The sequence below is a fragment of the Miscanthus floridulus genome, chromosome 7, assembly GCF_019320115.1.
Source record: "Miscanthus floridulus cultivar M001 chromosome 7, ASM1932011v1, whole genome shotgun sequence".
NCBI classification, from domain to species: Eukaryota; Viridiplantae; Streptophyta; class Magnoliopsida; order Poales; family Poaceae; genus Miscanthus; species Miscanthus floridulus.
The window spans coordinates 90,355,924-90,367,724 of NC_089586.1; the positions used below are offsets into that span (position 1 = coordinate 90,355,924).

The 11,801-nt window shown below is 49.4% G+C and overlaps 1 protein-coding gene across 3 annotated transcripts; it reads left to right on the forward strand.

Moving 5' to 3' along the window:
• The first annotated feature begins 1,561 nt into the window (after positions 1-1,561).
• LOC136467283 (uncharacterized) lies at positions 1,562-9,664 on the forward strand. Of its 3 annotated transcripts, XM_066465921.1 has the most exons (4): positions 1,562-1,668; positions 1,714-1,993; positions 8,363-8,875; positions 9,126-9,664. In XM_066465921.1, the coding sequence occupies exons 2-4, from the start codon at positions 1,757-1,759 to the stop codon at positions 9,390-9,392; spliced, it is 1,017 nt and encodes a 338-aa protein (XP_066322018.1). In that variant the 5' UTR covers positions 1,562-1,668; positions 1,714-1,756; the 3' UTR covers positions 9,393-9,664. The 3 variants fall into 3 exon arrangements, with proteins under 3 accessions (XP_066322018.1, XP_066322017.1, XP_066322019.1); XM_066465920.1 differs by having other exon boundaries at positions 1,580-1,993; XM_066465922.1 differs by having other exon boundaries at positions 1,591-1,987.
• Positions 9,665-11,801: the final 2,137 nt, after the last annotated feature.

Genomic DNA, 11,801 nt, shown 5'->3' on the forward strand with positions numbered 1-11,801 from the left:
CGTGTTGGCAAGCACGTAAACCTCGAGAGAAAATCAATTGTCTCTTGTCTTTGGCATTCTCCCGGTGATTGGCTATATATTCTTCTTGTGATTGGTTCATCCCCTACACGTCGGTATAATCACCTTACTCACTTATTTACATTCTTGCAAACTAGTTGATACAAGCTCTTTAGTGTAATTAGAATTGAGAGCTTGCTTTATTATTTACATTCATTTAATTGAGCTCTTTAGAGTAGCAAGATTGAGAGCTCTTAGTGAGTAATTACTTTGGATATTGTGTGCCTAAGTAATCATTGTAACTAGGATTATTGGATAGGTGGCTTACAACCCTTGTAGAGCTAGAGCAAGTTTGCATTACGCTATTTGTCATACTAATCAAATTACTCTAGTTGATTTGTAGAATTTTAAATAGGCTATTCACCCCCCTCTAGCCATATTAGGACCTTTCACCGCTATAGGGGTAGGTCTCCCGACGGCGGTCGTGAGGTGGAGACGGCGTCGCCATGGTGGAATAAGGTACTCCTGGCCCTTTCCCACCTCGTCATCACTTGCTCCGGTGTCGACGGCGGGCCTGTGAGGTCGGGGCTCTCTGGATCTGGAGACCCAGTTGGAGCTCCAGATCCCGTTGGCTCCTGTTCAGGAGTCTTGCTGGCGGTGGCTCGTCGTCTCGGTAGAGCGTCGGGGTCACTGGCCTTTTGCTTCGTGGATGCAGTGGCTGCTGTGGGTTTGCTGGAAGATGGCTGGCTGGATCGGGCTCGTGCTTCTTACGGCGGCAGTCGTCGTCGTTGTCGTGCTCCGGTCCATGATTCTGGGATCCTAGGGTGGGCTTCCTCGGATCTAGACGTGGGCAGCGACGCCCGGAGCTGGCTCAAGCCTTCGGTTGGGAAAGGGTCCAGGGACCTGTTTGTAATTTTTGTTTTTCTTGGGGCCCTTTCTGCAAAGTTGGGTGGGACAGCTGTCCTCTATATCCATACATCAGTCCGTCTGCCTCTCACGCGTGATGCCACAATGGGATCGTGACGTGCCCGTCGTCTACGAAATCAGAGGATTTCGGTGATCTCAAGAAAGACGCGGTCTTCAGATCTGAGTGTAGTTTTAGGTTTGTTTGTACACGAGTGGTGTGAGTAGTGTGTTTGTGTTGTGTGGGCGTTCGTGTGTATGAACAGATGCTACAACTGTACCCAGATGAGAGGCAAAAAAAAAAAAAAAACTACATGCTGTGTCACAGTTTGAACTAAGTTAGGCCTTGTAAGCATGTTTGGGTTAGGAAACATATTAACTACACATCAAAAAGGTAATTTATAAAAATGCATTTCATAATGATGTTAACAATATTATTGTTCTTTTTTATATAAATTTTGTTAATTTAAGATAGGTGAACTTAGAATAAATAAAAATATATTATATTTTAGGACAGAGGGAGAAGCATAAATATAAGATTCTCGGATTGCCTTTTTTTAATTCTGGTTGAAATTTAACCTACTTCTTCTGAATCTAATGTCTAAATTATTGCCGTGGGTTCCTCACGCCGAGACCCGAGAGTGTTCGAGAGTCTCTCCACTCTTCCAGAAAACCCAAAAGCAAGGAAGGAGCCATCTCGAATTCTCGATGCATTCCCAATTTCGCATCCATCCATCTGAAGGCGAGGGTTATCCCGTACCTCCCCCGCTATTCTCTCCCGCAGGCCGCATCCGATAGCTTGCGCAAACAAAACCCCTCTGCCCTCTCCGCGCCCCCCACCGGTGACCGCGCGCCCATGGCTGCCTTACTCCGCACGGCCGCGGCCCTCGCGCCCCCGCCCTCTTCACCGCTGTCCGCACGGGAGCCGCGTGGGCGGTGCCTGCGGCTCGCCTGCTCCCGGCGCGCGCCGGCCCGACCGCTCCGGGCGTGGCTGCTGCCGACTCCGCACGTCTTCTGTCGCGACGGGTTCAGGCTCCGGCGCCTGGCCGCCACCGAGGCCGACGAGGCTGCGCAAACGGCGACGCAGGTGAGGGTGGGTGTTCTGGTGGCCGTAGCTCGTAAACTCTGTCGTTCCTTTGTATCCAATGGACGGGTGGTTGCTTCAATTGTTTAGAATAGCTGTCAGATTCCTGATATCGTTAGCGTCTAAGGAAACTTTGAAGTAGAAAAATATGAACCGGAGGTGACATATTGTTCATTCTCTAAACACCAGGTTTGTCTATGTAATCATCTGCAACTGCTTTGCATTGACTTCTGAGGACGAACTATTTGCCCTTATTAGGATAGGTAGGTACACAATTTGTGTCGAAGCTACTGCTTCTTTTCGCTATATTTTGATTATATGGCTGGGGATACATAAGTGCTGTAATTTTGGGGAATAAACAGCTGGACCTTCATTCTTGAGTTGTTTACTATGACCAGTTAAGAATTTTTCAATATGTTGTTTAATAAATCATTTTCTGGTATGAAGATTTCTGCTTTGCCTTCTTAAGCATCCCCTAAACAGATCTTGGTTAGTCATGATTAGTGATTTTTAGGTGGTCCTCAAGAAGATCGAGATTTAGCAATGTAGGACAGTTGTGATACTTAAATTATATAGCCTTGTTGTCCATGATAGTTATTTTTTCGCTGGGAGACATTCTAAAATTCGTGTGCTAACTTATCATTCATTTTCAAGATAAGCTTGTTGGCTTCATAACTTGTACTTGCTATAGTCTAATGTAATTTTATTTTGAAGTTTGATCAATATTAGAGCGAGTATTGGATAGGACTTCTGTAAGTAATGACTGCCCAAAGTTTCACTAATTTGGAAGCATTAGCTATCTGTTAGAAAAACGGGGTGCTGCACTTTTATGGAAAGCTATTGGAGAACCTTGGATAAGTAGGGTAGTCACACCGGTGGTGCATCTTTATTTAGTGGAACTTATCTGTACTTGTAAAAACACTTTCATGTGATGCTGCCACTCTGATGGTGTGACAGCAATAGCAGTACCCAGCTGCATGCCTGTGCACTTGTGCTAATTCATGAAGATGCTAGTCTCCTGTTTGATCCTTGAAGTATAGCAAAATGCACAATCTTGTTGGTTGAGGACATTGATTTGTTGCATTTCACTATAAATGCTATTATGCTATTATGTTGGAATTTTGTTAGAGGCTGTTGGATTTGAAAAGTTATATATCAAAGCCTTCATTCTAGCTTTAGATACAATATGGCACTGATTTGTGTAACACCTTTACAATAGTTAAATTGCAGTGCAGGGATGCAATCTTTCTGCAGATTACATGACACCAACATAATAATTTAAAGGAAAATGTTTTATTATGTTAGGTTGGAATTTTCTCTAAAGATGGCAATAGTGCAACAATATCTTGCTTTCCTTTGAATGCTTGTTTAAAAGCCGAAGAAGTTCATTTTTATTAGGATATGTATATATCTAGATCATTTAGCGATTGATTGGTGTTTCCCTAGATAGGCTAGCTGCCATGTATAGCCTAGGATAGTTTCCTTGTACAGGAAATAGCTTCCCATGTATGTAACTTCCATGTATGCCTATTGGCTATATATATGAAAGGCTCCTCACCCACATTAGTGAGTGTGGTGATTCTCTACCTTCTACATGGTATCAGGCCTTTAAATCCTCCTTCTCCCTCCCTCCCACCGCACAGTCGTTGCTCCCCTTCCCAGGTCGCCCATGTCGACCTCCTCTGCCACTAGCTCCACCACATCCTCCAGCACCTCGGCTGCTATGGGTTCCATCTCTGCCCCAGCCGTCTTCGTCGCCCCCTACGCGACGATCAATGTCAAGAACCACATCCCGGTGACCCTGGAACTGACGAAGCCCAACTTCAACCAGTGGGAGCCGTTCTTCACCTCTCTCTGCGGGAAATTCGGTCTCCTTCCGCACGTCGACGGCACGGCGGAGGCCAGCCCCACTGACCCTGCTTGGGCCATTGCCGACGCCTGCGTCCGCAGCTGGCTCCTCGGCTCTGTCGGGACGGACGTCATCGGCCTTGCTGCGGCACCAAATCAGACTGCGCGCGAGCTCTGGGTTGCCATCAGGCGCCTCTTTGAGGCCAACAAGGCTCCGCGCGCCATCTTCCTGGGTCACGAGTTCCACTCCATGACCCAGGGCGATTCCTCCATCAACGACTACGCCCAGCGGATGAAGGCCACAGCCGATGCTCTGCGCGATGTCGGCCGCACCATCACCGACTCAGAGCTCGTCCTCAACTTCCTCCGTGGCCTCAATCCCCTTTTTGCCAGCACCGCCGACAACATCGCCGATTCCCACCCGCTGCCGGACTTCGCCACCACCCGTGAGAAGCTCGTGTTGAAGGAGCTCCGCCTCGCCAACGAGGGCTCCGTCGCTGCCCAGACGGCATTCCATGCCTCGTGCGGCACAGGCTGCCGCATCACCTCCGGCAACACGGGCAGTGGCTACACCACCGGTCGCCAGGGCAGCCACAGCAGCGGCTCTGGCAGTGGCTACGGCGGCGGCGGCGGTCGCTGGAAGAAGAAGGGCAGGGGCGGCTCCAATTCTGGGGGCGGGCAGAAGTCCTCTGCTCCGCCAGTGGGCCCTTGGTACTGCTACGCTCCCTGGACGGGCGGAGCGCAGCAGCAGCCTTGGACGGGCGGGATGTAGCAGCAGCCCTGGCGTCCGCCGACGCCGAACCTAGCCTGGCGTGGCCCTGGAGTCCTCGGCGCCTTTCCTTCAGCCCAGGCGCACACGGCGTTCGCCCCCGCCCAGTTCTCCGACGCCTCTCCTCCACCTCCGCAGCAGCATGGCGGCTGGGATCAGGCCGGCCTCATTGCCGCCCTGAACCAGATGTCCCTTCAGGGGTCTTCCCCCTGGGTCCTCGACACCGGTGCCATTGCCCACATGTCGTCCTCGGATGGTATACTCCTGTCCCGTCTTCCCCCACCCTCTTCCGGCATCACGGTTGGCAACGGCACTACAATTCCTATCACTTGCCGTGGCACATCCACACTGACTTTTCCTAATTCTGTTTTTCACCTTAACAATGTTCTGGTTGCTCCTGATTTAGTGCGCAACCTTCTTTCCGTTCGTCAATTCACTCGTGACAATGCTTGCTCAATTGAATTTGACGCTTGTGGTTTTTCTGTCAAGGACCAACAGACGGGGCGCGTGACTCTTTGCTGCAATAGTGGTGGCGACCTCTACACCTTCCCCTCCACACCAGCTCACTCCTGCAGCCTCGCCACCACATCGTCTCTGTGGCACCACCGCCTCGGCCACCCCGGTCCAACCAGCCTCGCCACTCTCCGGAGCATGTCGGTCATCTACAATAAGAGCTCGCCATGCCTATGCCATGCCTGTCAACTTGGCAAGCACGTGCGACTCCCATTCAGTCAATCCACCTCTGTAACCAATGCTCCGTTTGATTTAGTTCATTGTGATGTGCGGACATCTCCCGTGCTTAGCAACTCCGGATTCAAATATTATCTTGTTTTAGTAGATGATTTTTCTCATTACTGCTGGTCCTTTCCACTTCGCCAAAAATCCGAGGTGCACCGCCACATTGTCGAGTTCATTGCCTATACGCTCAGACACAGTTTGGCACCACACCTAAATCCTTTCAAGTAGATAATGGGACCGAGCTTGTTAACCACGCCACCACCTCTTTCCTCACAAGCCATGGCATTCTGCTCCGCCTCTCCTGCCCCTATACCTCCCCACAAAACGGCAAGGCTGAACGTGTGCTCCGCACCACCAACAACACCATCCGCACCATGCTCCTCCATGCGTCCATGCCACCTCCCTATTGGGCTGAGGCTCTCATCACAGCCACCTTCCTCCTCAATAGGCGTCCCTCCTCCATCCACAACAGAATACCTCACCAACTCCTTCACGGCACCATCCCAGATTACTCCTCACTTCGCGTTTTCGGGTGCCTCTGCTATCCAAACCTCACTGCCACCTCCCCACACAAACTCACCCCTCGCTCCGCACCTTGTGTTTTCCTAGGCTATCCATCCTCTCACAAGGGCTACCGTTGCCTCGACATGTCTACTCGTCGCATTATCATCTCTCGCCATGTCATTTTCGACGAGTCCATGTTTCCGTTCTCAGCAGCACCATCGGCGGCTTCCATGCCGTCTTCACTTGATTTTCTGATGCAGGGACTCTCCTCCTCGCCGACACCAGCGAGCACTACTCCGCCACTCGCTGCCACCAGCGAGGATCCATTCCCGGCGCTCCTGGACCCGGCTGTACTCCAGCTGGGCCCCCTGGCTACGCCTGCGGGCGGGCACACTCCAGCTGCTCCTCCTGCGGGCGGGCCACAGCTGGGAGGCCAGTGCTTCGGTGCCGTCTACACTCGCCGTGCCCGGACTCCTGCAGCGCCGGCCACCGAGCCGGTGGCTCCTGCGGCTGCCTCCGTGGCCCCTGCTGCTGTGCCACCAGCGGCTGCAGCACCGGCAGCGCCACCAGTCGTGCTCCCTGCGGTACCAGTGGCCCGGCCTATGACACGCTCACAGACCGGCAGCCTCCGCACCGTCCAGCGCTACGGCTTCTCTGCCTCCGTCGCCTCGCCGGTCCCGGTGAACTATCGCAGTGCACTCGCCGATCCCAATTGGCGCGCTGCGATGGCGGAAGAGTACAAGGCGCTGATCGACAACGGCACTTGGCGCCTCGTACCTCGGCCGCCTGGTGCGAACATCGTCACTGGCAAGTGGCTGTTCAAGCACAAGCTCCACTCCGACGGCTCCCTCGCCCGGCACAAGGCACGCTGGGTCGTCCGCGGGTTCTCCCAGGAGGCCGGTGTTGACTATGACGAGACATTCAGCCCCGTCGTCAAGCCGGCCACGATCCGCACCGTCCTCAGCATCTCTGCGTCGCGAAATTGGCCCATACGCCAGCTCGACGTGAAGAATGCCTTCCTCCACGGCAACCTCGAGGAGACGGTCTACTGCGAGCAGCCGAAAGGCTTCGTCGACCCCGCTGCTCCTAATTATGTCTGTTTGCTACAGAAGTCCTTGTATGGACTTAAGTAGGCGCCTCGTGCTTGGAACCAGCGCTTCTCCAACTTCATCTGCAGCATCGGCTTCACCACCTCCGAGTCGGATGCCTCCCTGTTCGTCTACAAGGCTGGCGACAACATGGCCTACCTCCTCTACGTTGATGACATCATCGTCACCGCGTCGTCACCGGCCCTTCTCCAGCATGTCACTTCACGCCTTCACTCGGAGTTCGCCATGACGGACCTCGGCGACTTACATCACTTCCTCGGCATCTCGGTGACGCGGGACAGCAGCGGGCTGTTCCTCTCCCAGCGGCAGTACGCTGCTGATCTCCTCCAGCGTGCTGGCATGTCTGAATGCCATCCGACAGCTACTCCTGTGGATGCCCGGACCAAGCTGTCCGCCTCAGAGGGCGCCCCAGTTGCCAATCCCTCGGAGTACAGGAGCCTTGCTGGTGCGCTCCAGTACCTCACTCTGACAAGGCCGGACCTGGCTTATGCTGTCCAGCAGGTCTGCCTCTTCATGCACGACCCCCACGAGCCGCACCTTGCGCTGATCAAGCGCATCCTGCGATACGTCAAGGGGTCTCTGTCCGCCGGTCTGCACTTGGGCTCCGGTGCCGTTGACCAGCTCACAGCCTACTCCGACGTCGACTGGGCTGGCTTGCCCAGACACGCGCCGTTCTACCTCTGACTTCTGCGTCTACCTCGGTGACAACCTGGTGTCCTGGTCTTCCAAGCGTCAGACGACCGTGTCTCGCTCCAGTGCCGAAGCAGAGTACCGAGCAGTGGCCCATGTTGTTGCCGAGTGCTGCTGGCTGCGTCAGCTTTTACAGGAGCTCCACATCTCCATCGCGCTTGCGACGGTTGTCTAAATGTGAGCGCCATCTACATGGCTGCCAACCCTGTCCACCGCCGCCGCACGAAGCACATCGAGATCGACATCCACTTCGTCCGCGAAAAGGTCGCTCTGGGACAGTTCCGTGTTCTTCATGTCCCATCTGCGCATCAGTTCGCAGATATCATGACCAAGGGTCTGCCCGTCCATCTCTTCACTGATTTTCGGACCAGTCTATGCGTCCGTGATGCTTCCGCTACGACTGCGGGCGGGTATTAGGATATGTATATATCTAGATCATTTAGCGATTGATTGGTGTTTCCCTAGATAGGCTAGCTGCCATGTATAGCCTAGGATAGTTTCCTTGTACAGGAAATAGCTTCCCATGTATGTAACTTCCATGTATGCCTATTGGCTATATATACGAAAGGCTCCCCACCCACATTAGTGAGTGTGGTGATTCTCTACCTTCTACAATTTTGTTGCAATATTTTGTTGCAATTCTATCCACGTCCATGTACAGATAATCTGCTTATTGGATGCTTGGGCTTTTTTGTATGATGTTATTTTCCTATGCTGCAGGAGGATTCAGAAACCGAAGTTACTGGAGATAGTGCTGCAGATGATGGTGCTGTAAGCACAGATGAAACTCCATCTATTATTGTGACAACACTGCAGTCATACAGCGAAGCACTGATTAATGATGATGAAGCAAAGTCTGCTGAGATAGAGTCCTTTTTACTTGCCATCGAGGATGAGAAAAACTCTCTTTTGAACAAAATCACTGCTCTAAATGCCGAACTAGCAACTCAACGAGAACGTATCTTGAGGATCAGTGCTGATTTTGACAATTTCAGGAAAAGGACAGAAAATGAGAAGCTTAACATGATGGAAAATGTGCAAGGGGAACTTATAGAGAGCTTTTTGCCTGTTCTCGACAACTTTGAAAGAGCAAAAATGCAAATAAAGGTGGAAACAGAGGGAGAGGAGAAAATAAATAATAGCTACCAGAGCATTTATAAGCAATTTATCGAGATTCTGAATTCACTGGGCGTTGAAGATGTTGAAACTGTTGGCAAACCATTTGATCCTATGGTAAGCTAGTCTTAGCAAAACATCATCTAGATTAAATCCTGAGATTTGCATATTCCACTTAAAGTTTTGTTGCTACACTACATATCTACTCTTACATTTTTAGTATTTCAGTGTAATCAGGTGGTAGAGTCTATTGACTATTTGACTTCTGCAACAGAAATGCTAAATCTTTATAGTTGTCCACATCTGAGCATTTGCAAGGATTTTTTTTTTCTTTTAAAATGATTCCTTATTGCACCTTGTGTTTCAGCTTCATGAGGCTATTATGAGAGAAGAGTCATCAGAGTACGAAGAGGGGATCATTCTCCAGGAATTCCGAAAAGGTTTCAAACTCGGGGAAAGATTACTTCGCCCAGCAATGGTCAAGGTGTCTGCAGGACCAGGTCCTGAAATGTCTGCAGGACCAGGCCCTGAAGTGTCTAGAGATGATGACCCTACAATTGTCGAAGATAGTGTGGCACCTCAAAAGGTTGAAGATGTTGAAGAGGATGGTTTTGATGGCGGCGACGCAGAATAGGTGGATGGAGCTTAATCTGTGAATCAACAAGAACAGGTCCAGAAATTTTGATGCTTTTCTGGAGCGTGCGAAGCAGGTAATAGGATAGTACCATTTCGTTCAAGCTGGAGTTAGGTCCCCAAACGTGCTGTTCTTCCCTGCTGCTGACGTGGGGTGTTGGTATTGCTACAAGTTTGTGTTTCTACCCGCCGTGGTCGACTTTTTGTTCTTACAAAGAGGATTTTTCAAGATTCATTGATGCAACATGATATTGTAAGGATTAAATTGTCTCAGATTTGCGACTGATCCTCTCAATATCTGAATTCCATCGTTTGTACATTCCGACCGGAACGGCAGTGCCCGGGGCAAATGGAGTGCTGGAGTATATAGCATGATAAAATAGAAAGAAAATCGGACATAGCCAAGCGTAGAGTTCTAACCATGAACTATGAACAATAACAACAAGGCATTTAAGTCTTAAATAAGTTAGGGTAGATTAGAGTTAAAATCCAACAGAAATAATTAAGATTCACGTGAATAGCTGTTTTCCAAGCACTTCTATGTAAGTCTAAATCTTTGGGTATATTCTATTCTTTCAAGTCTCCTTTTATTGTCTCTACTCAAGTCAACTTTAGTCTTTCTCTGTCTTTCTTCACGTTACTATCCTAGCTTAGGATTCCACTACGCACCGGTGCCTCTGGAGGTCTCCGTTAGACATGTCCAAACCATCTTAACCGGTATTTGACAAACTTTTCTTCAATTGGTGTTGCCCCTAATCTATCACGTATATCATCGCTCCGAACTCAACCCCTTCTTGTATGACTGTAAATCTAACCCAACATACGTATTTCTGTGACACTTATCTGTTGAACATGTCGTCTTTTCGTAGGCCAATATTCTGCACCATACAACATAGCAGGTCTAATCATCGTCCTATAAAACTTACCTTTTAGCTTCTGTGGTACCCTTTTGTCACATAGAACACCAGATGCTTGACGCCACTTCATGCACCCTGCTTTGATTCTATGGCTAACATCTTCATCAATATCCCCGTCTCTCTGTAGCATTGATCCTAAATATCGAAAGGTATCCTTCCTAGGCACTACTTGACCTTCCAAACTAATATCTTTCCCCTCCCGAGTAGTAGTGCCGAAGTCATATCTCATATACTTAGTTTTAGTTCTACTGAGTCTAAAACCTTTAGACTCCAAAGTCTCCTGCCATAACTCTAGTTTCTGATTCACTCATGTCCGACTTTCATGAACTAGCACTACATCGTCCGCGAAAAGCATACACCAAGGGATGTCCTCTTGTATGTCCCTTGTGACCTCATCCATCACTAAGGTAAACAGATAAGGGCTCAAAGCTGACCCTTGATGTAGTCCTATCCTAATCGGAAAGTCTTCCATGTCTCCATTACTTGTTTGAACACTAGTCACAACATTGTTGTACATGTCCTTAATGAGCCCGATGTACTTTGTTAGGACTTTATGTTTGTCCAAAGCCCACCACATAACATTCCTTGGTATTTTGTCATAAGCCTTCTTCAAGTCAATAAAACCATGTGTAGGTCCTTCTTCTTCTCCCTATACCGCTCCATAACTTGTCTTATTAAGAAAATTTCTTCCATGGTTGACCTATCGGACATGAAACCAAATTGGTTTATAGAGACCCGCGTTATTGCTCTCAAGTGATGCTCGATAACTCTCTCCCATAGCTTCATAGTATGACTCATCAACTTAATTCCCTGGTAATTAGTACAACTTTGAATATCTCCTTTATTCTTGTAGATCGGTACCAATATATTTCTCCTCCACTCGTCGGGCATCTTGTTCGATCGAAAAATATGGTTGAACAGCTTGGTTAGCCATACTATAGCTATGTCCCTGAGGCATCTCCACACCTCGATTGGGATACCATCCGGTCCCATCGCCTTACCTTCTTTCATCCTTTTCAACGCATCTCTGACCTCAGATTCTTGGATCCTCCGCATAAATCGTCTATTGGTGTCATCAAAAGAGTCATTCAACTGAAAGGTTATGTCTGTATTCTCATCATTGAATAATTTGTCAAAATACTCTTGCCATGGATATCGGATCTCATCCTCCTTCACCAAGAGATGCTCCCTTTCATCCTTAATGCACTTAACTTGGTTGAAGTCCCTTGTCTTTCTCTCACGAACCCTAGCCATCCTATAAATGTCCTCTCCTTTCTTCGTACCCAAATATTGGTAAAGATCCTCGTATGCTCTACCCTTTGCCACACTTATAGCTCGCTTTGCAGTCTTCTTCGCCACCTTGTACTTCTCTATGTTGTCCACACTCCTATCGTGGTACAAGCGTCTATAGCATTCTTTCTTCTCCTTAATAGCCCTTTGGACTTCCTCGTTCCATCACCAAGTATCTTTAGCCTCGCCTCCACTTCCTTTGG

Excerpts from the sequence above, each read along its gene's own strand:
- LOC136467283 (XM_066465921.1), top strand. The coding sequence starts at position 1,757 with ATGGCTGCCTTACTCCGCACGGCCGCGGCCCTCGCGCCCCCGCCCTCT. Across the intron at positions 1,994-8,362 it reads AAACGGCGACGCAGGTGAGG|GAGGATTCAGAAACCGAAGT; the intron begins GTGGGTGTTCTG and ends CCTATGCTGCAG. Across the intron at positions 8,876-9,125 it reads GCAAACCATTTGATCCTATG|CTTCATGAGGCTATTATGAG; the intron begins GTAAGCTAGTCT and ends CTTGTGTTTCAG.